The sequence below is a fragment of the Sinocyclocheilus rhinocerous genome, unplaced genomic scaffold (genome assembly GCF_001515625.1).
Source record: "Sinocyclocheilus rhinocerous isolate Xijiao unplaced genomic scaffold, SAMN03320098_v1.1 scaffold271, whole genome shotgun sequence".
Lineage (NCBI taxonomy): Eukaryota > Metazoa > Chordata > Actinopteri > Cypriniformes > Cyprinidae > Sinocyclocheilus > Sinocyclocheilus rhinocerous.
The window spans coordinates 1,180,040-1,201,888 of record NW_015657574.1 but is presented as its reverse complement, the minus strand read 5'-3'; the positions used below and the strand labels follow the sequence as shown (position 1 = coordinate 1,201,888).

Genomic DNA, 21,849 nt, shown 5'->3' with positions numbered 1-21,849 from the left:
GACTTAAACTACTTCAGTCTGTGTGCATTGAATTTATTTAATACACGAGTTTCACAATTTGAGTTGAATTACTGAAATAAATGAACTTTTCCACGACATTCTAATTTATTGAAATGCACCTGTACAGCATATATTTCGAAAATATTTACATGTATTTACATGTATATATTTATATTCATATAATTTACATTATACATAAAAATATTTAAAATATAAGCATAACATATTTTTCTTAAATATATACATGCATGTGTGTGTATTTATATATACATAATAAATATACACAATACACACATATATTATGCAAACAAAAACTTTTATTTTGGATGCGATTAATCGTTTGACAGCACTAGTTGTGACATTCAAATGTTTAAGGTCAGTAAGATTTTTATTATTTTATTCAGCAGGGATGCATTAAATTGATCAAAAGTGTAAGTAAAGATGTTTATAATGTTACAAAAGATTTCTATTTCAAATAAATTCTGTTTATACTTTATATATATTTACATACTACATATATTTTATATATCTTTTAAGTTTATATCCATTAAATAATACTTAAAAATATTTCAATTTCTTCAAAAAATATTAAGTACAACTGTTTTCAACATTAGAAAAAAACAAATTTTTCTAGAGCACCAAATTAGCATACAAGAACGACTTTTGAAGGATCATGTGACACTGAAGACTGCTGAAAATATGGCTTTGCCATCAAAATATAAAAATAAAATTTCAAAATATTACATTATTTAACTTTTTTTCCAAATAAATGCAGCCTTGGTGAACATGAGAGACTTCTTTCAAACCCCAGTGGAAGGTTATGTAAAAAATAAACATCTCTTACCTTTCTGGCATTGGATAAAACAAAGTTCCTTGCCGAGACTTTCTGTTTAAATGCCTGAAATGAGACAATGAAAACGTAGATTAAAGCGGGAAAAGAAGAAATAGATATTGTGCATGTCACAAAGCTCAATGGGATTCCAAAGAAAAATGCTTGTACCTTTGGGATTTCTTTTTTGGCAATCGTGAGCCAGACCTTTCGTCTACGAGCATTGAGCTGCTCGATGGTTAAGTGCTTCTTTTTGATCATGGGAAGAGGTGCATCATGAGAAAACTTGGCAAAAATTTTTGTAACGTGTGGCCGTCCCTCCATGGAGAACTCCTCTCCTCGTTTCTTCTTCTTTTTCATCTTTTTTAACTTGGCTATGAAAACAGAAGAAGGATGAGTATTTAAATGAGCAGAAAACAGCTACTGTCATCCTCTTTTGTTCTGTAGGCTTACCCTTACATTTCTTCTCTTCCTTGATTTTCTTTTTCTTGAGGCCCAGTAGGTGGCGCTCGTAGAATGGGTCGTGAGTGGACAGGAGGCCTGTGCTGTAGTGTTGATAGTGCTGCAGCTGTGAACACAAACACACATTACCAACTGTTTCCATGAAGCTATTTATGCGGGGGCAACTATCCCAGACTCAGCAAGCATGTCGTACTTCTCTGTCAGAGTGGAACTTGCTCTGGTGGAGTTTGGTGAACTTGTGCAGGCGCAGCATGTCCTGGAGCTCTTCACGTGACATTGTGAAGTCAGAATCATCCGAGTCAGTATCGGAATCTGTGGTGTCATCGCTCAGCAAGATGCCCTGAAATTCACAAACAATCTCCCGAACATCAGAATGCTTAGACACAGACATATAGGACAGGCACCTCTGTCAAAGACAAAGACTTTTTTTGCCAGTTCGAATAGTAGTATGGAAACCTGTTTCCTGTTCAGAGCAAAAACAACTGTAATTTCGTATCTTATTACTGCAATTTATTTGCATTTTGTCATAATTGCAACAGTTCTTTCCCCATGTCCTCTTAGAGTTTGTATCTCAATATTGTGAGTGTACTTCTTTACTCCCACTAGTACTGCCACTTTATTTGTCACAATTTTGACTTTTCATATCACAACTGTGACTATATTTCTTGTAACTGTTAGTTTATATTTTGCAAAGTGCCTTTATTTTAGGGATGTGCAATACTTTGGGCGGCGCCCTGAGCTCTGATTGGTTAGCTTGCCACAGGATGCATCAAAAGACCTGAGAAGAGACAGAATCATGGCCTCAAAGTCACGTAGTGATGTCTGGTTTCACTTTGAGAAGACCGATGAAAATACAGTTCAGTGCAAGCTGTGCAGCGCCAAGCTGTCACACAAATCTACAACAAGTACAATGCGCTATCATCTAACATTTGTACATAAAATGTCTGGCGATAACAGAGCGGCAACTCAGACGAGCATTGCATCATTTGCCGTAAGACCAAAATGCAACGTAGGCAGAACCGAGAAGATGACACAGCTAATCGCTGAAATGGTGGTGAAAGATGCCCATTAGTTTCGTCGACGGAGAAGGATTTAAAGATTTCATGCATTACATTGAGCCCGAGTATGACATTCCGTCACACAAAACAGTCACGGCAAGAATAGATGCTCTATATGAAAAGACTGCTTCTTCACTGAAGGACAGACTGTCAAAGACAGCGAGGGTGGCTGTCACTACTGATTCATGGACCTCGCTGACCACTGAATCCTACATAACACTAACTTGCCATTACATTGCTGAATGGGAAATGCACAGTGCAGTGTTACAGACGTGATCAGAACGTGCAAATTGAATCCAAAATATTGCTGAAATATTAGAATAAATAAAAAAATAAATAACAATAGTGACACTAATGTAGTCTAAGAATGTGAATTTATTGTACTTTCGTGTTTTTAAAGCACAATCCGAGTTACATTTTCGGTCAAGCTCACATCTGCATTGGCAAATTTTTTTCAGATGAAAGTTGTAATAGCTAGCCTACGTCTGATTAATTAACATGAACATTTATTACATGCTGAAAGCGCAGCATATCAGTGGTTAGTTTCATGCTCAAATGCAATGCCCGATAATGATTATATTGCTTTTAGATGTTTTATTATTATTATTATTATTTCGTCATATTTGTGGGCATAATTCAATTCATATGGCTTCGAAAACGCGCAGGCGATTTATGGATTTATGGAAAATAAAACTTAATAAACTTAACTTAAAACGTATAACTTAAAACTTAACTTAACTTAAAAATAAAACGTAATTACAACTATTACACTTAATAACGTAGATGAAAATATAGCACAAATCTGCCATACATTTATAATGAGAACTTTATAGAAATCTATAGTAAATTCTGTCCTTGCCCATCTTTCAGCGCGCTGTCATGAAAACGCATCACGGCGGGAGCTCGCTCTCTCTCTCTCTTTCTCTGTCTAGCGCATAACTTAGCATCCTATTGTGCAGATACAAGTTGTAATGTTACGTCTGCTATGTATCTAAGTTATCTGATTTATCATAGGATGTGTCATAGAATGAGCTTCAGTTTATTGGCATAAAGTCACTCTTCACCTCAGGCAGCTATTCCTTTTTAGATACTTCTTTATTAATAACATTGCTTCATCATAATCATAATCTAACATGTCCTAATCATGTGTTCATGTTTTCATAGACAGGTTTTCATGTCATATTTTTATTTTTAACATTCATTTTCATAACATCAGTCAGATTTTTTCATTATATCCATTACGGCCATGCCCCGCCCCCCGCACAAGCCCCGCCCCCGATTACTCGATTAATCGTTTTTGAAACCTATCGATGATCGAAATGAGAAATTTCCCAAAATGCCCATCCCTACTTTATTTATTATTTTAAATGTTATATCGCAATTACCGGTTTTATTTGTTACTCTCGAAGCGGAAACAGGCTTCTTTAAAGCAGGGATTGGATTTAGATAAAGGTTTTCCCAGAATTACTGTAGTGTTGTATCTATACATTACCTTTAGCCATTTCCTGCTTTTCTTCAGTTTTGAGAAGTTATACAGACTGGCCTTGTCAGCTTTGTGTTCTAAGGATGACAGTTTGGGGTTTAAGGTGAACTCAGTCTTTTTTTTTTACTCATTAAAAGCATCTACCCCTACATAAATGAAGAGTACTTTTGAAAAATATGTTTAGAATCATATACACATTGGAATGCCTAATGAAGGCCGCCATGTTGAAATCACATGACCAGCCAAATACTACTCGTTTTATCATAGTAATGAGACAAAATGTACTACATCCACGGCATTAGATGCCAGCAGAAGTCCAAGACAACTGGTCTGCGCAATATATACAGAAAATTACATTCTTATGTTATATATCATGGCTACTCTTTTTATTTTATGTCTTGTACCTTGCAGCACAGCTCCATTGAGAGTGCCACACTCTGCCTCTCTATCTCTGCAGGAGTCCTTGCTTTCATTCTCAGGGTTGATGTGATCATTTTTCACTGCCAGCAGTGGGTTAGACGGGGCCAGAGAAGACCCCTCGCCCAAACCATCATCGCTGTCATCGCTGATATAGAGAAGCACACACAAACACAACCATAAACAAACCACCACAGGCCTTACAACCAAGCTGCAGTGCATTATTTCCCATAATTAGCTTTTGGTTTTTGGAATTATGGGGAATGGAGAAACATTCAAAATAGGGCTGCACGATAAATCGCATGCGATATTTAACGCGCATCTTGTCAGAAAGCCGGTTCTTTAATCAGCGGTAAATCTCCATCGCCTGCGGGCTTTCACATTGAGCAGCATTAACTAAACAGAGCCGTACTACACAGAGCCGTTGTTCACTGACGAGCTGCGCAAAAAATCGCGCGAATATGAACGTGGTTTGGCGCAGCTCGTCAGTGAACAACGGCTCTGTGTAGTTAATGCTGCTCAATGTGAAAGCCCGCAGGTGATGGAGATTTACCGCTGATTACAGAACCGGCTTTACTGATAAGATGCGCGTTAAATATCGCATGCGATTTATCGTGCAGCCCTAATTCAAAAACAACAAAACAGCTAAAAATCACAAACTGGGAATCACAAACTTTCAAAGGATTTAGTAAAGGCATGGTAGTCATGCAGTGACTCAAAAGACAAAAGGCCAAAAAGGACCTGTATGCCTTTGAGAACTACACAACAAATTACCTGGAAATGTTCTGGTTAAACACAGCAGCAGTCTGCTTTAAAAAAGTGTCTAGGCGGAGGGATCGCTCAAGGTACTGCAGGTGAAGTGGTTTGGCCAACTTTGAGCATGTGGCGTCTCCCACGCCATCCTGCTTTGAGGCCATAGGTAGAGGTTAAGAGCCCGAAAGGGCGATCACTGCAAATACAATATGGAAAGTGTTTGTCAGTTAACTCTAAATGAGATTATGAAGATCATCTGAATGCTTTGAATCAAGGTCATAAAACTGTGGTTAAAGAACAGTACAGTACCTTTGGAGAGCGAAACTTCATATTTCACAATTTCAACATTGAGTGTCCCAGAAATGATTAATCTGAAACAGAAAAGGATGTGATATTGACTTATTTACTGCATTTACTGATGAACCTGTCTGCTCTTATATAGACATAATCACTGTAAGATTTATTGTACATTTAGAATAAGAATATTGCATATAAATAAATATTCAGAACTTAATGACAATAACAAATTGCAAATAAAAATGAGAAATAAATGGAAAAAATACATATGCACATGGCATACTGGCAGTAGCTGGACGATAATGAAGTGGATTGAGATTAACACATCGGACAGGTTTATTGAGAGCATACTGATGTAATACTGAATTTGTTCCATTGTTGTAGATGGATGTGCCCTCTGTAGGGCAACAGAGGTGCTAATCAACCTGATAAACAGCCTTGTGAGGTTCAGAATCAGCTGGACACAAACTTGTGAATGACTTTGCCTGAACTTATAATTGGACTTTTTAGATTTGCATCTGTTCAAAGACTCCAAGAAAAGAAGATTTTTCTTATTAAAGTTTTGGACTGGTAAAAAAAAAAGTATGTTTTTGAAAGAAGTCTGTTATGCTCACCAAGGCTGCATTTATTTGATCAAAAATACAGTAAAAACAGTGATATTGTGAAATGTTATTACAATTTTAAATAACATTTTTTTATTTAATAGATTTTACAATGTGATTTATTTCTGTGATGGCAAAGCTGAATTTTCAGCATTACTACAGTCTTCAGTGTCACATGATCCTTCAGAAATCATTCTAATATGCTGATCTGCTGCTCAAGAAACATTTATCATTATAAATATTAAAAACAGTTGTGCTGCTTAATATTTTTGTGTAAAATGAGATACACTTTGTAACAAGTCTTTACTGTTACTTTTAGCCACATTAATCATCCTTGTTTGATAAAACTAAAAAATCTTACTGACCACAAAAAACTTATCTTACAAGTATTACACAATTCAAGTATTACAGGTAACAAGTCTTTACTGTTACTTTTAGCCACATTAATCATCCTTGCTTGATAAAACTAAAAAATCTTACTGACCACAAAAAACTTATCTTACAAGTATTACACAATTCAAGTATTACAGAAAAACAGTAGGGATGCACCGATACCGATACTGGTATCGGTATCGGGCCCGATACTGGCCTCCTGTATGTTGAAGGTGTCTGAATATATTTTGGTTTGACTGTATCTATTTGATAAATGAAGTTAACCAACTAACATTATACATACCCTTTTGGTTTCTGTACCCAATATTTAAAAAATTTACAAATGTAATAAAAATATAGGTATCGGCATCGGTATCGGCAAGTACCAAAAATAAAAGTATCGGTATCGGGCGAGTACTGGAAAAAGTGGTATCGGTGCATCCCTAAAAAACAGACAAAATATTTACTTGACATTTTAACAAAAGACTTTGATAACTCATCTTGCACTGCACAGATTTTTGTTCAAATCAAATGCTCACTAGAATGAGAATATCCACACCCCTCCAAAAATACTTGTAGCCTAATAAGTACCAAGTAGCAAATCATGTTTTTGTGGCATCAAGTGATTTCCTGGGGTCTTTAATGTTGAGAAAATGTAGCAACAATCTCAGTATGTCCACAATACAGAAGAAAAAAAATCTGTTGCTACTTCTGTTTCACTGCGACTTTAAAAACTACTAGTGAACGCTCAAAATATAAGTATTATTTATATAAAAATAGGCCATGTTTTATTAAAAATGCACCATTGAAAAAATATTTATATCTGTTTGTAGTAATTCAACCCACTGCAAATCTAAAGCAAACATCATACTCCACCTCAAATAATACTGGTGCATTTGCACAGGTTTTTGAAAACATAAGCACTCACACCACTAGTGTTTAGTGTCCCATTTAACCATTTCCAGGATGCAATATAACAAACAGAGCAATGGCTAGCCTATGAGTTACTCATTTTAATAGTATGGCTACTCATTTGGCTTTAATGTCCGGGGAACTATTATTATACAATCAATAGACTCATGTGTTACTGACAAATAACGTTACTCGTCAATTTTGGTTTCTTGATACGAGACAACGCAATTTATAAACCTAACGCACACTGATGATACAGTCATACGAGCATATCCTTTTATATAAAGAGGAAATGTATAGCGGTGCAAGGTGTCTTAAGACTTATGAAATCCAGGTAAAACTACTGTTCACACAATATTATCGACAGGCTGATGTTTTATTTCCGACTTAGCTTAGCTAGCACACTAAGCTGGCTAGGTTTAGCTAACGCTAAGCGTCTCGGCAGCCAGTGCTGCTTGTTAGTCTAAATCCAGGGTTACTGTATATGTTGCTAGTTAGCAGCGCTGCAATGTAAGGTAAACTCGAGCCACGACCACTAAAAACTATGAAGCTATTTAGTTGTTACGTTAGCTGGCTACTATTTTGAATGATAACCGTGCAGAGGTGACTTTTTTTAAGCATCTTTTTAGCAAGTTCTTGATCATTTTGAATAATTGAAATTGGTTCTGTCTCTTTAAGGCCACCACCTTTGTCAAATGAAATGTAGGGAGATATGATTTAAAATGAATCGTAATGTTCCGTGGCCTTGTTCCACGTGAGGTCAAGCACCATCTGTCCCGTCTCATGTCTCTATGCACTGCGGGAGTCGAGGAGGCCAGCAGATCTGCGATTCCCATATTCTAATTATTTCTCCCACCCGGCCATCTTCCCCCATTGCTCCCCCACCATGTTCCTCATAAACGCTAGCTCACCTTGTCCCCCGTTTTTGCTCTGTCTCTGTTGCAGCCGACTCGCAGCTCTCTGTCTCCAAAATGGCGGTTGTGAGCGAGGAGAGAGACCGTGAGTCGGTAGCAGCAGAGAGGCGGCCACTTTCAGTAACTGAGAGAGCAGGGACACGGCGCCATGGCGAGGACAGAGTGGGGAACAGGCATACCAATCAATTTTAGAGCGAAGGCTGCAATCTTATAAGCATTTAGGGACGTATCACAATAAAGTACTAGTAGCAAAAATAAAAGAGTAGTTTCGTTTAAAAAAGATAGTGGTGAGAATCCGACCCTTTATAAATGAAGTGGGTTATATTGGAGGAGAGCGTAATGCTATCGGAGTTCTACTGATTGTGCCTAGAAAAACCGAACGTTGGCGAAGGTCTTATGACGTAAAACTTTCCGAATGTAGCCTCAAAATATCGCGTGATTGGGACTTGACGTAGAATTTGTCACAGTCTTGTAATACACAAATAGCACTAATGCAATATGAAAATCTGTGTTTTCTATGCAACTTAATTATTTTGCTATCCATAAATGTAAGGTATTGAAATTAACCCAATTTTTCTCACTTTCAAAAAAAAAAAAAAAGTCTGTCTCTGTATCTATCTATCTGTCTGTCTGTCTCCTGTAACAAAAAAAAAGCTTACTGAAACTGGAAATGCTCACATTTTGATGTTTTTGTATATATATATATATGTTTTGTTTTTTTTGCTTTAATTTATATTTTAAGGGAAGGTCTGTTGTATTAAGTGGTCCTAACTAACATTTTAGTTTTCTGTTTTTATTTTCACATTTTATATATTTTCCTTTATCGCTGTGTTATAGTGCTATGTATAAACCCTTGGCCATTATCTCTTGGTATTTATTTATTTAGTATACAATTGTTAAAAATAAATAACACTAATGAACAGAGGTCATTTAACTTATCAAATAAATTACACCAATAACTTAAATGTGAAAATGTGCTTAGATACAAAATTGTGTATACATTACTTACTGATTTCATCAAAATTTAATTTTGTTTTTTTTACTAAATGAAAAAGATTTCCATAAAATGTCTTTACATTAGGAGTGATCCCTTTACACCTATGTCCCATAACATTGTATCACAACACAAATTCTGGTCAAATAGCAATCATTTATTCTTTTTTGCGGCATACATTAAAAAAGATATTTGAAAATGAAAACAAGTGTATATTAATTTTTGAAGTGACCAGTGACCTAAGGAAGCAACATAAAATCAAAGATGGCCATTTGTACAGTACATACCTGTTAATACTCATTAATTCAGCATGAAGCATGTAACATTCTAAACAAATTACAACTTTCACAATGCACAAATGGTTAATTTGTCAGGATATGTACAATGTATAACATAGATTTATTGTGCAGCCCTCAAATGAACTCATGGAGAACTGTGTCCTTCAGAGCCAGCTGGACATCTCTTGATCAAACTTCTGTGGATCTATGAAAGGCTTGTCAATGGATTTGATCATCAGCTCACCACAGTAGACACACTCACACGCTATGATATCATCAATGTCAGACTTGATCTGCTCTCTGCTTCCTTGGCCCTTGCCTAAGCTGACCGTATCCTCCTCTTTGGGCCTGTGCCTGGATTTGGTGGTCTGAGTGGTCGCTGCCAGCTTCTTCTGAAGCTCCTCTAATTTATTCTGCTTAAAGGCAGAGAGGTGAGGGATGACTTCCTGTAAGAGGCAATCATAATGGAACATGTGACCACATAGAAAGAGATAGAAAGGTCTGTTGAGCAAGGGGAAATCGCAAGTGGCACATTTTTCCTGAGACTCCACCACTCCGTACTTGTTCCTCATCTCCTGGATGTCTTCACGGATGCGTTTGGCACTTTCTGTGGCCTCCTCCATTTCTTGCTTCAGCTCCTCGATGTGTTGATTGTACTCTTCCAGGGAGCTGCAAATTGCCTCCTTGAAGTGGTCTATCGTTCGATCTGTCTGTCTGTCTCCTGTAACAAAAAAAAAGCCTACTGAAACTGGAAATGCTCACATTTTGGTGTTTTTGTATATATATATATATATATGTTTTGTTTTTTTTTGCTTTAATTTATATTTTAAGGGAAGGTCTGTTGTATTAAGTGGTCCCAGCTTCTTCCTCAACTCCTCGTCATCCTCTGGAAGGTCGGCGCAAGACTTGGCCAAATCTACATCCACCTAAAGGAATAAATATAGGCATTATTTAAAAAATTTAAATGTATAACTATCCCAATACAGACAGTTTTAAAGGGATAGTTCACCTAATAAGAAAATTCTGTCATTAATTACTCACCCTCATGTCGTTCCAAACCCGCAAGACCTTCGTTCATCTTCAGAACACAAATTAAGATATTTTTGATGAAATCCGAGTGGGTTTGGATACGCATGTGTTGTGGTAATCTTCTGAACGCGCATCAAAGACTGACATGGAAGGTAAGAAATTGTTGAATAAAGTCGAAAATTTTTGTTTTCTTCACGCACAAATGGTATTCTCATATCTTCGTAACATTACGGTTGAACCACCGATGTCACATGGACTATTTTAACAATGTCCTTACTACCTTTCTCGGCCTTGAACGTGTCAGCTGCCCTGCTGTCTATCCAGGGTCAGAAAGCTCTCAGATTTCATCAAAAATATCTTAAGGACTTGCGGTTTTGGAAAAACATGAGGGTGAGTAATTAATGGCAAAATTTTAACAGAGAATGTAAAGAGTATAAAAGCACACATACTTGCAGAGCTAGATCTACAGCTTCCTCATACAGCTCCATAATCTTATAAACCAAGACGCAGGCCTGCAGGTACCCATGTTCGGCACAAAGGCGCAAGGCATATTTCAAGTCGTAGTGGATGTCAGAGACGTGCGTTCCTGCTTGTTCGAGGTACCACAACAGAGCGTCTGGCTTGTGTTTGGCATAAAGTGACAGTAAGTAATTGTGAATGGCTTCGTCTTTGACATCCAGCTCATACACACAGAACTCCATGTACCGGATGGTCTCGTTTATCTGCTGCATGCTGCCCATCTGGCTGTAGTTCACCAGCGCTGGGATCAGATTCTTCGGATCCAACCGGTTTCCCATTTGAATCCATGCATCGACCACCTTTTTGGGGATGTGCTGCATGAGGACCGGGGAGAACTTGTAGAAGAGCTTGTCATCGCAGTGTTTGGAGAGAACATCTAAGGCTGCACTGTAGTCATCATGCTGGCAGTAATGAGATATGACGCGCTCGTAATCTTGCATGATGACTGAGAAATACACCATGTTGTCCACGTCGCCGTGACTTGCGAGCAGGTCGTAGATGGTGTTGCGATTGTTGTAGAAGCAGTCTTTATGTTTGGGGCTTTTAAGAAAGTTGCGGAACTCTTCTTGGGTCTCCAGAAAGAGGTGTTGCTTGCCGTCATCGGCCTCCAGTTGACCGAGCCGGTTCAGATAGAGTTCTGTCAGCCAGGTGACCAGCAGGGTGATCTGAGTCTTCTCGGTGGCCTTGAGGTTGGTCAGCTTCTTAATCAGAAACTCTTTCAAGGCCTCCTCCTGCTTGGCCTCGATGAACTTCAGCGCAATCTCCTCAAAGTAATTCTGAGTGAGAGCGTAGCATTTGGCGCTCTCCAGGTAGCGCTTGTTTTGGAAGCAGTGCTCCGCCTCTTTGGCCAGCACCATGTCTAGGCATTCTGGTCTGTCTTTGCAGTACTCTTTAGCCAGGTCAAACTTATTCATGTTCATGTACATCTGCCAAACGTCCCGTGCCTCCCTCTGGATGTGGTAGCGAAACACAGCTTTCTCGGTGTATATCCACACGAGCCCAGTGATTGGATCTTTGATCATCTTTTTTAGACTGCCGAACTTTTCCGGAAAAAAATTTTCTTCGTGCACTACCTGTCCATTCAGAGTGCAAATACTCTTGACGCGGTCTGGGAGCAGGAGCAGGAAGTGAAACTGGGTGAGGACTATAGAGATGGGCTTGACGGAGTTTAAATCGATGTCTGAGGTGTATTCCCACACTTGAACATCACTGAGTAGAGAGTCGGGCCGCACATAGTCCAGCTGTCCATACAAAACCCCATTACCCATCATCCATGCAAAGGTCTTCGGGGAACAGCGCAACTTGGATGTGTAGAACGTAATCTCACTGTAGCCCATGTTGACTGGAAACTCCTGGAAGCTTGGTAGGAGATCCTGGTTCTGGGCAAAGATGGAGCTGAACCCCTGCTGCTCGGATCCCTCTGCCAGCTTTCCTACAAACTGGAACAGGCGTTTCCGTGTGGTCGCAACAATGAAGTACTTGGATTCCAAGCCACGTTCTACCTCGAGGCAACAAACCGGAGCTGGCTTACCATCCTCCTCCAGGGAATGAACCTGTCTGAAGTACTGGTCTGGGTTAGTGTTGAACAGAGAGCCCTCTGAGGCAGAGATCTCCGCTTCAAAGATGATTCCCTGGCTGGTGCCAACCAGAATCGGCCCGGTGTTGGTCTCAGAGCCGATTAATTTATTCCATCCTATGCTTTCAATCAAGTGGCCTCTCCATCGTGACAGACTTCGGACCTTTTGAGTGTTTCGGTTTAGGTATACACATTCGTTTGTGGTGAGGCTGATGACTAAATGTGACCCTGCAAGACAATCGATTAGGTCATTTTACAGACTGCATTAAAAAGCAAGTAAATTTAAGCAGTTCAACACTAAATTGCAAGTTTAAAAATGCCAAGCCTGAGCTTTTGATCCAGTTTACACCTGGTATAAGATCTATCTTCAGTCAATGCTAAACATGGGCGTAAATGGGGTTCAAAATTACCATGTCGTATTTGTATTGTAAAAGCTAATCCTTCTCATGAGCCTAATCACTTGTCAATTAACCACTGTGCCGAAGACAGTTTTTAAACTTTGCTGCTAAATATGTATTTTAATTTTACACTTACAGCTATATATACACACACATTTAGAAATGCAACAATTTGTATATATATTTGAAAATGTATTATTTAATATTAATTTCTAAATTATTTAATATTATTACACATTAAATCATGGCATACATGGCAAAACATTACTGTAAGGTTTGTGCTATTGACTATCACACGATAATCTTGCAATGTCAGGCATTTAGACCAAGCTAACCAGTTTTTAAAAAGTTGATCCTACTCATCTGTCAATTAAACAATGTGCCAAAAAGAGATATTAAACAGCTTTAAACAAAAATAACTTTCTAATTAAAAAAAAAAAGTATAACTTTAAAATTACAATTTTATATTTACATTTATAAATTTGCACTTCTCATTTAATTTATTTATATTTTTTATTTCATATTTATTTTCAAATGATTTAATGTTATTTGTTATTAAAACATTAAATGGTAGCATACAGGGTAAAACATAATTAAACTGTTATAAAAGGAAAACAGACAAAGAATCATTGAAAAAAAAAACTCATATGCCAGCTGACTAGTTTAAAAGGTTAATGGAAAACTCAAAAATGTTTATTTTTGCAAAGCTTAAATAGTGTTTGTATGACAAATGCACATTATTACCAGGTGTAAACACTGCTGCGTCTCACCTGACCATTTGTGAATGGATCACACAAGACAGATCATAATATCAGGCTTAAACATAGAATTGGTTTCTCTTAATGGGGTGCATTGTAGAGCATTACATGATGTAAATCATATCAAAAACAGATTACATTTCATGTGTTTATCCATTGTACTAGTTTCCAAACAATGAAAATATACATGTTCCTAATTGAATTTCCCAGTTCACATCTGTTAAACTACTTTGGGATGCTTCTTTTATCATACTAATTTCAATGGAAATCTAATCAGACCACTTATGTGTCTAATGACGTCTAATAGATGGCCCAAATGCATTTAAATCCTCTTACAACAAGGTATGAACATCGCCACGTGATTACCTGTAGGATCTAGAAAAAGTTTGTGCACTTTGCCATCATCCTTTCTTCCCAGTTCAATCTGATTTGGCTGATCAGGTTTTCCAAGATCAATTCTGAAACATAATACGTATGTCAACATATTAGGCTACAACACTTTAAACTGCTCTGTAATGTTGCTGACCTCTTTCAGGTCAGTTTACAGGAATTCATCCTATACATATTTTAATGACATGCATAATGCAAATTAATCATAATTAGCACTTTATTTTTTTTTTTTACAAGAACACAAATAAAAGGCAGATTAAGTTATTTTTATCCCACTTTAACAGACTGTGACCAGATTAAATTTGCATTTCAAAGAGAATTGTCTTTAATGGTCCACATCCTCACTGCTTAGTCATTTCACCTTTCAATATTCAGACAATAAAATACACATTAATCACTAATTGCATGTACATAAACTAATCAATGCAAAACATATCAGCTGCAAAATATCCTAATTAAACAGTTGTTGATAACATAGAGTTGAGAAATGGCAGCTTTACCTCAGCAGGGTGTCTTTCCCCAGACTCATGCATAACTGGTTGTTGCACACTGATAAGTGGGTGATTTTTTCGGGAGGTGAGAAATCGATGCGCTGCTTGTTGAAAATGGGTTTCTCTTCCTCCAACCTTACATTCACAAACCCTTTGAACGGAAAAAAAAAACATGTAAAGTACCACAGTCACCCCAAATTACCCAGTCATAATGTTTGCAATATCCTAAAAGCTGTAGATGCAGAGGTTTATACCTGAATGAGTAATCCCGATGTTGGCCGCTGACACACGGCTGTGTTGACGGATGTTCTGAGAATCTTCATATTGGTCCAGAATAGATGCCATTGCAAATTATCAAATATTCACAAAACTACAGTATGTCCAACAAATACTGAAGCTGTGTTCACATTGCACGTAACGATGTACAGTACAGTAACGTTATCTCTAGCAGCTGTTCCCACCCATACATAACACGCTAGCATGTGAGCTAATAACCAGTTCAAAAGCTCATTTACTGGCAAGGCCTCCGTTATGTGCTAATTAATATATACTGGAACTAAAACAGATACAAAATAAAACGAAACTGAGCTTTAACATATTTTATGAATGAATAGGACAGAAATAAGACCGAGTTGTGTTGTGTGCATTGCTGTCTTGGTCAGCTGAGCTGATGAGCATCATGTGATTACATGACAAAAGTTCACTGTTGTTTTTTATCTGTCCACGTAGTGGCACTGTTTAGATTAGGATTGAATCTCATAGATTTACAGTTTGTTATTATTACCGTGTTATAAATTATTGGGGTTATTATGCTTAATTTGTATTGGTTATGTTGTGCTACTTTAAAAATCGAATTTATTTGTAATCAATAACGGCAGTCTAACATTTTAAATACAGATCCAAAGACAGAGGTCTAAAAAGAGTTATAAAAATAAAAATGAAAATGCAGACTGTCTTTATTTTTACCATTTTTACACGGCTCGTGTCAATCGAGCAGGGCTGTTTAATTCCAATTTTTCCTCTTAAATATGATGACTCTATCAAAACAGCACAAAACGCCTCTGGACACTACTGTATTCTACTTTTAGTACATTTTTAGCCTATTCAATTGCATAATAAAAGAAACTCGTAGCCAGTTACAGTAATACATTTTATTTAACCGTTTAGAAAAGGCGTGCACTTTGTTTCATTGAGAATCGTTTGGGATTAAAATCGTTAACGAATCGTTAAATAGCTTATCTGTGTTCAAACCATAGACTGTAAAAAACAGGTTCAAACCAAAGATTTGTTCTTTCCATTGAGGCCCGTGGCTGCGGTGGGCGTGGCTATGCAAAGTCAAGCCTCTCCGAATCGCTGATTGAAAAGGCACAGAGAGATCCTTCACAGATCAGAGAGAGTCAGCTTTTGAGCTGCGAAAGTAATGAGTGACTCATCAGTCTCAACAAAGACACCACCCAATACTGTGGAGTTTACAAAGTTTTCCTGAAGACAATTCTTCGTGGCTTTAATTGTTGGACATGCCACCTCAAATGGATTACCTTTACCACGAGTCAAGAGTTCCGTCCGTGTGTTTAGAGCAGGACGACGCGCTGGAGCCCGGGATCAGCTGTATGCTGGTTGGGGATGGTGCGGTCGGGAAGACTAGTATGATTGTCAGCTACACAACCAATGGATACCCTACGGATTACAAACAGACGGCTTTTGACGTCTTCTCAGGTGAGGGGATGATCTTTGACCTCTTCTAAACCCTGGTGGTTAAATTAATTAGATGAATTATGAGAATGAAAACTTAAACAGTCTTTACATTATGCCTATTCAGGACAAGTTCAGGTGGATGGGACCCCTGTGCGGATTCAGTTGATGGACACTGCTGGACAGGTAACTGTTTTGTTAATTTGTGATAAATTTAATCAAATATTTCACATTAGTTGTTGTAATTGCTTGTGAGTTGAGAATGGATAAAGTATAAGTGTAAACTGTTCAGAAAGTTTGGTAACTTGTTAACTTTTAAAAAAAAGTCTGTAAAGTGTAAACATTGTAAAAAAAAAAAGTTTTCAGTTGATGGACACTGCTGGACAGGTAACTGTTTTGTTAATTTGTGATAAATTTAATCAAATATTTCACATTAGTTGTTGTAATTGCTTGTGAGTTGAGAATGGATAAAGTATAAGTGTAAACTGTTCAGAAAGTTTGGTAACTTGTTAACTTTTTTAAAAAAGTCTGTAAAGTGTAAACATTGTAAAAAAAAAGTTTGTAAAGAACCTTGAAAAGGTTTGTAAATTGAAAACATTTTTTAAGAGTTAGTAAAGTGTAAACAGTGAAAAAAGTGTATATTCTGTTAAAAAGTCTGTAAAGTGTCATTTAAAAAGTTTGTAAAGTGTAAATTTTGATAAACAAAATTTTGTTAATTTTGTTAAATTTTGTAAAAGTGTTCTTATCTGTCTTTGTCTTTGACTTGCAGGAAGAATTTGATGAATTCAGATCTCTGTCTTACGCACACACGGATGTCTTCCTTCTCTGCTTCAGTGTGGTTAACCCCACGTCATTCCAGAACATAACCAAGAAATGGATCCCTGAGATTCGGGCGTGTAACCCATCCTCCCCCATCATTTTAGTCGGAACTCAGTCGGACCTTATGTTGGACGTTAATGTTCTCATAGACTTGGACAGGTACAAGGTCAAACCCGTGTTCAGCTCGCGGGCACGGAGCCTCGCCGAGAAGATCAGGGCCACAGAGTACGTGGAGTGTTCGGCCCTGACCCAGAAGAACCTAAAGGAGGCCTTCGACGCAGCAATATTCGCGGCTATTAAACACAAGGCTAGGAAGGCCAAAAAACTGAGATTGTCAGACAGACGAGCTAAAGCTTTTTCCAAGTGCAGCTGGAAGAAGTTCTTCTGCTTCATCTGACCCTGTGGGTCAAAATGTGTGGACTGTTTACATGAGATATTAATTTATTTTGGACAATGTGTTTACCTACGGTCATTTAGCTTTATTTTATGGGCGGAGTTGTTTGATCTGTGGGAAACTTCCCAGGAAACGTTCGAGTGACATTTGAGAGCTGTTGCGTTACTCAACACAAAGTTTACGGAGCGTTTTAATCGCACAAGCTGTATAAGTAACACTAGCTGTAAGATTTATAGACACATTATGAAGAAGGATTATAGAAAACTACTCCTTAAATCATTTGTTCACAAAGAGCACCCACCATATGTAAATGAATGAATTTGCATGAGCTGGATAGCTGCCTATTCAAAGCTTGAATGGTGCTCACGTGGAGATGCCTCTGATGGTCGAGGGAACAAGAGCGGGTCTTATCTCTTTTGTGTCAGGCGCTACTTAGACGGACTCTTTCATATGCAACAGCCCAAACTAAAGCCAATGTGTGAGATGTCTCCTTCTTAGGTGCCTGTGACCATATAAATCCGACATCACTCTTACAATGATTCAGCCTGTTCTCCTGATAACCCTTAGCTGGGGATTGTCTTGCAAATTGGCAAAATAAGATTATAAGGCTTGTGTGAAAATCGTTTCCTACATCCGGGGAAAATTCGGCAAGGTTTTTTCTGGTTTCCTAAGACGGGTTTAGCGTCTTCTCTTGTGCAAATGTATTGTGAGAGCGCATACACAGATGAAAGTATAGAAGCCCAGCCCATTTTGTGGAGACGTAGCTTGGTTATGTTTATTTTATTAATCTTTTTCTGACAGTGTGTGTTCTCACAGAGTAAACAATGCTGTCTTTGTTACAAATATGCTTCTTGTGGAAGTTATCTTTTTTTAAATGCTGTTTGTTTTTAACAGTTCTGTTTTGATGCCTCAGGCAAGAAGGATGTACCGCTTGATCATTTTATCTGTCTTCACTATTGTTTTGCCTTTTGATCAAATTCAAGCAGCACTTTTATACAGCTTCTCCTTCAGTGTTTCTTTGCATCATTTAAAAATACATTTAAAGGGCAAAGTACATTTCCAATGCTGTTTTCCCAATGCAACTATGCAAGTTCTCTGTTTTTGTTCTTTTTTCCTGCTTTCAGTGTTATATGTGAAATTTGTTTATTTACACAATCATGTGTTTCTCTTAAATATCAAATAAATAGCATGATGAAAATGGACATTGTTCCCTAATTGTATTTTTGAGCTCAGTTAAGCAACATTCAAAAGTTTGTTGGAGTCTGTAAGATTTTTTTTAGTATTCTGTGCTCAACAAGGCTGCATTTATTCAACCAAAAATGCAATACAAACTATAATATTGTGAAATATAATTAAAGATAACTTCTATTTTAATATGTATATTTTAAAATGTAATTTATTCGTAGGATGGCAAAGCTGAATCAGCAGCCATTACTCCAGTCTTCAGTGTCATATGATCCTTCATAAATCACTCTTATATGCTGATTTGGTGCACAAGAATTTTTTTTTAATATTATCAATGTAGAAAAAATATGTGGCTTAATATTTTTGTTGAAACCGTTATAACATTATAAATATCTTTACTGTCACTTTTGTTAAATTGATTGTATCTTAGCTGAATACAATTATATTATCATTTTAAATATTTATTTTTTCCAAACTACTTAAAATGAACTTGTGAATGTTTAAATTCACTTTGATTAAAAATAATTAAATGCCTAAATTAAATATGTGGTTATGAGAACAAACATCGCTTTCTTTACACACACACACACTATGTGCTACTAAATTATGTACATAGCAAACAAATGTTAGAGATCGGAATACGCTTCCCAAACAGCGTGAGTACTTGATGTAAATGGTCCTGCAAATATTTTCAGAGGGTGTAAATGAGACACAGAGAAGTGTCAGGTACTGAAGGAATATGAAGACATTGTGAACTCACACTTCTCTGCTCCGAGATCTCACGCTGTGACTTTGAGCCGAGCTCGGATGAATGTGGGAGAGGATTTCGCTCATGTACTCTTGAAGTGTAAACAGGAGACAAAGGGCTTGTTACTGTTGTTTGTAGTGTTCAAACTACTCAAAAAATGAAATTCAGACTGTTACATTGGCTAGACGTTTTTGCAAAAGTTCCACATCTTTTTCTTTCTTAAAAAATGCTTAATTCTTTATAGAATTCAAACTTCAAGGCTTTTGAAGTAGTTCACCAAATAATGCAAAGGTGCAAAAAATGTATACACCCTCAGAATATCCAAGACCAAGAGAAGTTTATTTCTTCATCGAAACAGATTTAGCATTACAAAATTTGCTCACCACTGGATCCTCAGCAGTGAATGGGTGCCATCAGAATTAGAGTCCAAACAGCTGTCTACAATGAATCCACATTGCATTACAGTCCATCAATTAACCATGTAAAATATTAATTTAATTATGACTTTGTAAACTACAAACACTCAGCATTTCGCTTCACAAGACGTTAAAGGTATAGTGAACCCAAAAATGAAAATTCTGTTGTTTTGTTTGTTTGTTTTCCCACTGACTTCCATAGTATTGTTTCCATACTATGGGAGTCAGTGGCTACCAGCAACTGTTTGGTTACCAGCATTCTTCAAAATATCTTCTTTTGTGTTCAACTAAAGAAAGAAACTCATACTGGTTTGGTCAAACTTGAGGGTGACTAAATGATGGCAAAATTTAAACTGATGAACTGGAGTTGTGTGGATTATTCGTCATTATTATGTTTTTATCAGCTGTTTGAACTCATTCTGACGGCACCCATTTACTGCAGAGGATTCATCGGTGAGCGACAATGCTTTTAAACTTTCAGGCAAAGCTATAATATGGTGTCAGTATTTAAAGTGTCTTGACAAACTATAATTTTCTAGATCAAATTCAAATTTCAATCATAACAGTTTACATTTAAACTTTCCCATGTCTCATAAAACGCTAAACAGTAATGTTGAATTACAGAAGTAACGGCTGCCATTAGTACCTGTTTAAATGACAAAAACCACATAGTGAAATTGTCATGTGCATGATGGTATTGCTCACTATTGCTGCAACAAAGCCTTACAACAATGAATCACTTCCACTGTGGGGTTACGCTCTTGCTACCTGAAGAGCAATCCTGTTTAAATGAGTTGCACAATTCCTGTTGCACTGAAGTGAACCATTATGAATTATGAGGACTTCATTAGGTGTCGCCTTTCCTAACAATATGAAAGATCAAATGACGCATGTTTGTTAGAACCACAAAATGACTGAATGAATGAAATCAAACAATACAGTACTTTTTATTACATCTATTCTAGCAGTATAGTGAACATATATTAAGTAAAAAGTCAGAGAACTACAGGAAAGCAAGAAATAAGAAATTTCTATAATTAGCCTGATATGAAGTAATTAAACTAATCTTCTCTGCTTGTAAATTCAGCCATGTTCACACACACACACACACACACGTTTCTTTGAGGATGCATTTGTGCTTTGGAGTCTTGCATGATACCGCTTTCCACATGTTGAGCAACAGAGGCCAGGCCTGACAGGTTTAGGTTCCCATGAATGGTGAGGTGTTCATCTCACTTTGTGGTTAAAGAAACGGTTACTCACCTCTTTGTTAGCTTTCTTGCCCGCCCCCTTTCCCAGGCCTCAGACCAAACTGACTAGTGCTTTCTCTGGCGCACAGCCAGTTTCAATGAGTTTCACTCCTGTCACATTTACCTACAGGCCTCCTGAGAGGAGAAAGGTACACAGTCACAGACCCGGCCTGTTCCTGGTCAGCCAAATCACCCATATTGCCTGAGGCTGATTGACAGAGATGATGATGCATAGGCCTTTGGGACTTATTTGCGGCTTGTTTTCTTGTATTAACACAATGTTTTGATTTGAATCTTACACATTTTGCTTTCAAATTAAATTTACCTCATTCTTTCAAAAGCTAACTAGATTTTTGTCTTTTATCAACCATTGAATGTGCGTAACTTATGCTAGTTGCTAGGTTGTCTTAGACAGTGATTTTTAGCATGTTGCTAAACAGTTGTTAGGGCATTGTTAGATGGTTGCTAGGGTGTTCTGGGTTGTTGCTATGTGCCTACCAATGTTATTTGACTATTAATTATATTCTATTATAGTATTTATAAATATTTTAATTTAATATTTATTTTTAGATTTTTATTTTCATTTTTAATTTTTTTACATTTTAGTTACAATTTTTTAATATATATTTCTATTTAGCTTTAATTATTTCAGTTTCAGTAATTCCACTCATTCTCTACTATAGGAGAGGAAGAATTGTATAAACTTGTTAAATCATCTAAACCAACAACATGTATGTTAGACCCTATTCCATCTAAGCTCCTAAAAGAGGTGCTTCCAGAAGTCATAGATCCTCTTCTGACTATTATTAATTC

At 37.1% G+C, this 21,849-nt stretch overlaps 2 protein-coding genes and 1 pseudogene across 5 annotated transcripts in view; 1 reads left to right on the top strand and 2 right to left on the bottom strand.

Moving 5' to 3' along the window:
* The window catches only part of LOC107721325 (DNA helicase INO80-like), a 49,807-nt gene extending 41,541 nt beyond the window's left edge, over nucleotides 1-8,266 (bottom strand). For 3 of the 4 annotated variants that reach the window (XM_016529272.1, XM_016529275.1, XM_016529273.1), the window contains exons 1-9: nucleotides 8,097-8,266; nucleotides 5,312-5,373; nucleotides 5,024-5,198; nucleotides 4,237-4,397; nucleotides 3,842-3,909; nucleotides 1,485-1,631; nucleotides 1,283-1,397; nucleotides 1,001-1,203; nucleotides 845-898 (exon numbers count right to left, since the gene is read on the bottom strand). In XM_016529272.1, coding sequence (XP_016384758.1) covers nucleotides 845-898; nucleotides 1,001-1,203; nucleotides 1,283-1,397; nucleotides 1,485-1,631; nucleotides 3,842-3,909; nucleotides 4,237-4,397; nucleotides 5,024-5,166 — 891 coding nt within the window. In that variant the 5' untranslated portion in view covers nucleotides 5,167-5,198; nucleotides 5,312-5,373; nucleotides 8,097-8,266. The remainder of the gene's footprint in view (nucleotides 1-844; nucleotides 899-1,000; nucleotides 1,204-1,282; nucleotides 1,398-1,484; nucleotides 1,632-3,841; nucleotides 3,910-4,236; nucleotides 4,398-5,023; nucleotides 5,199-5,311; nucleotides 5,374-8,096) is intronic. The other variant, XM_016529274.1, reaches the window with a different exon arrangement.
* A 937-nt stretch (nucleotides 8,267-9,203) lies between these two features.
* LOC107721323 (vacuolar protein sorting-associated protein 18 homolog) lies at nucleotides 9,204-15,230 on the bottom strand (annotated as a pseudogene).
* Nucleotides 15,231-15,883: 653 nt separating this feature from the next.
* On the top strand, nucleotides 15,884-18,578 carry LOC107721274 (rho-related GTP-binding protein RhoV-like). Its single transcript, XM_016529197.1, has 3 exons — nucleotides 15,884-16,248; nucleotides 16,352-16,410; nucleotides 16,994-18,578. The coding sequence occupies exons 1-3, from the start codon at nucleotides 16,050-16,052 to the stop codon at nucleotides 17,438-17,440; spliced, it is 705 nt and encodes a 234-aa protein (XP_016384683.1). The 5' UTR covers nucleotides 15,884-16,049; the 3' UTR covers nucleotides 17,441-18,578.
* Nucleotides 18,579-21,849: the final 3,271 nt, after the last annotated feature.

What these genes read in the sequence shown, in the direction of transcription:
- LOC107721274 (XM_016529197.1), top strand. Translation starts at nt 16,050, where the DNA reads ATGCCACCTCAAATGGATTACCTTTACCACGAGTCAAGAGTTCCGTCC. An exon ending in GGCTTTTGACGTCTTCTCAG is followed by an intron (nt 16,249 to 16,351) that starts GTGAGGGGATGA and finishes ATGCCTATTCAG; the next exon opens with GACAAGTTCAGGTGGATGGG. An exon ending in TGATGGACACTGCTGGACAG is followed by an intron (nt 16,411 to 16,993) that starts GTAACTGTTTTG and finishes TTTGACTTGCAG; the next exon opens with GAAGAATTTGATGAATTCAG.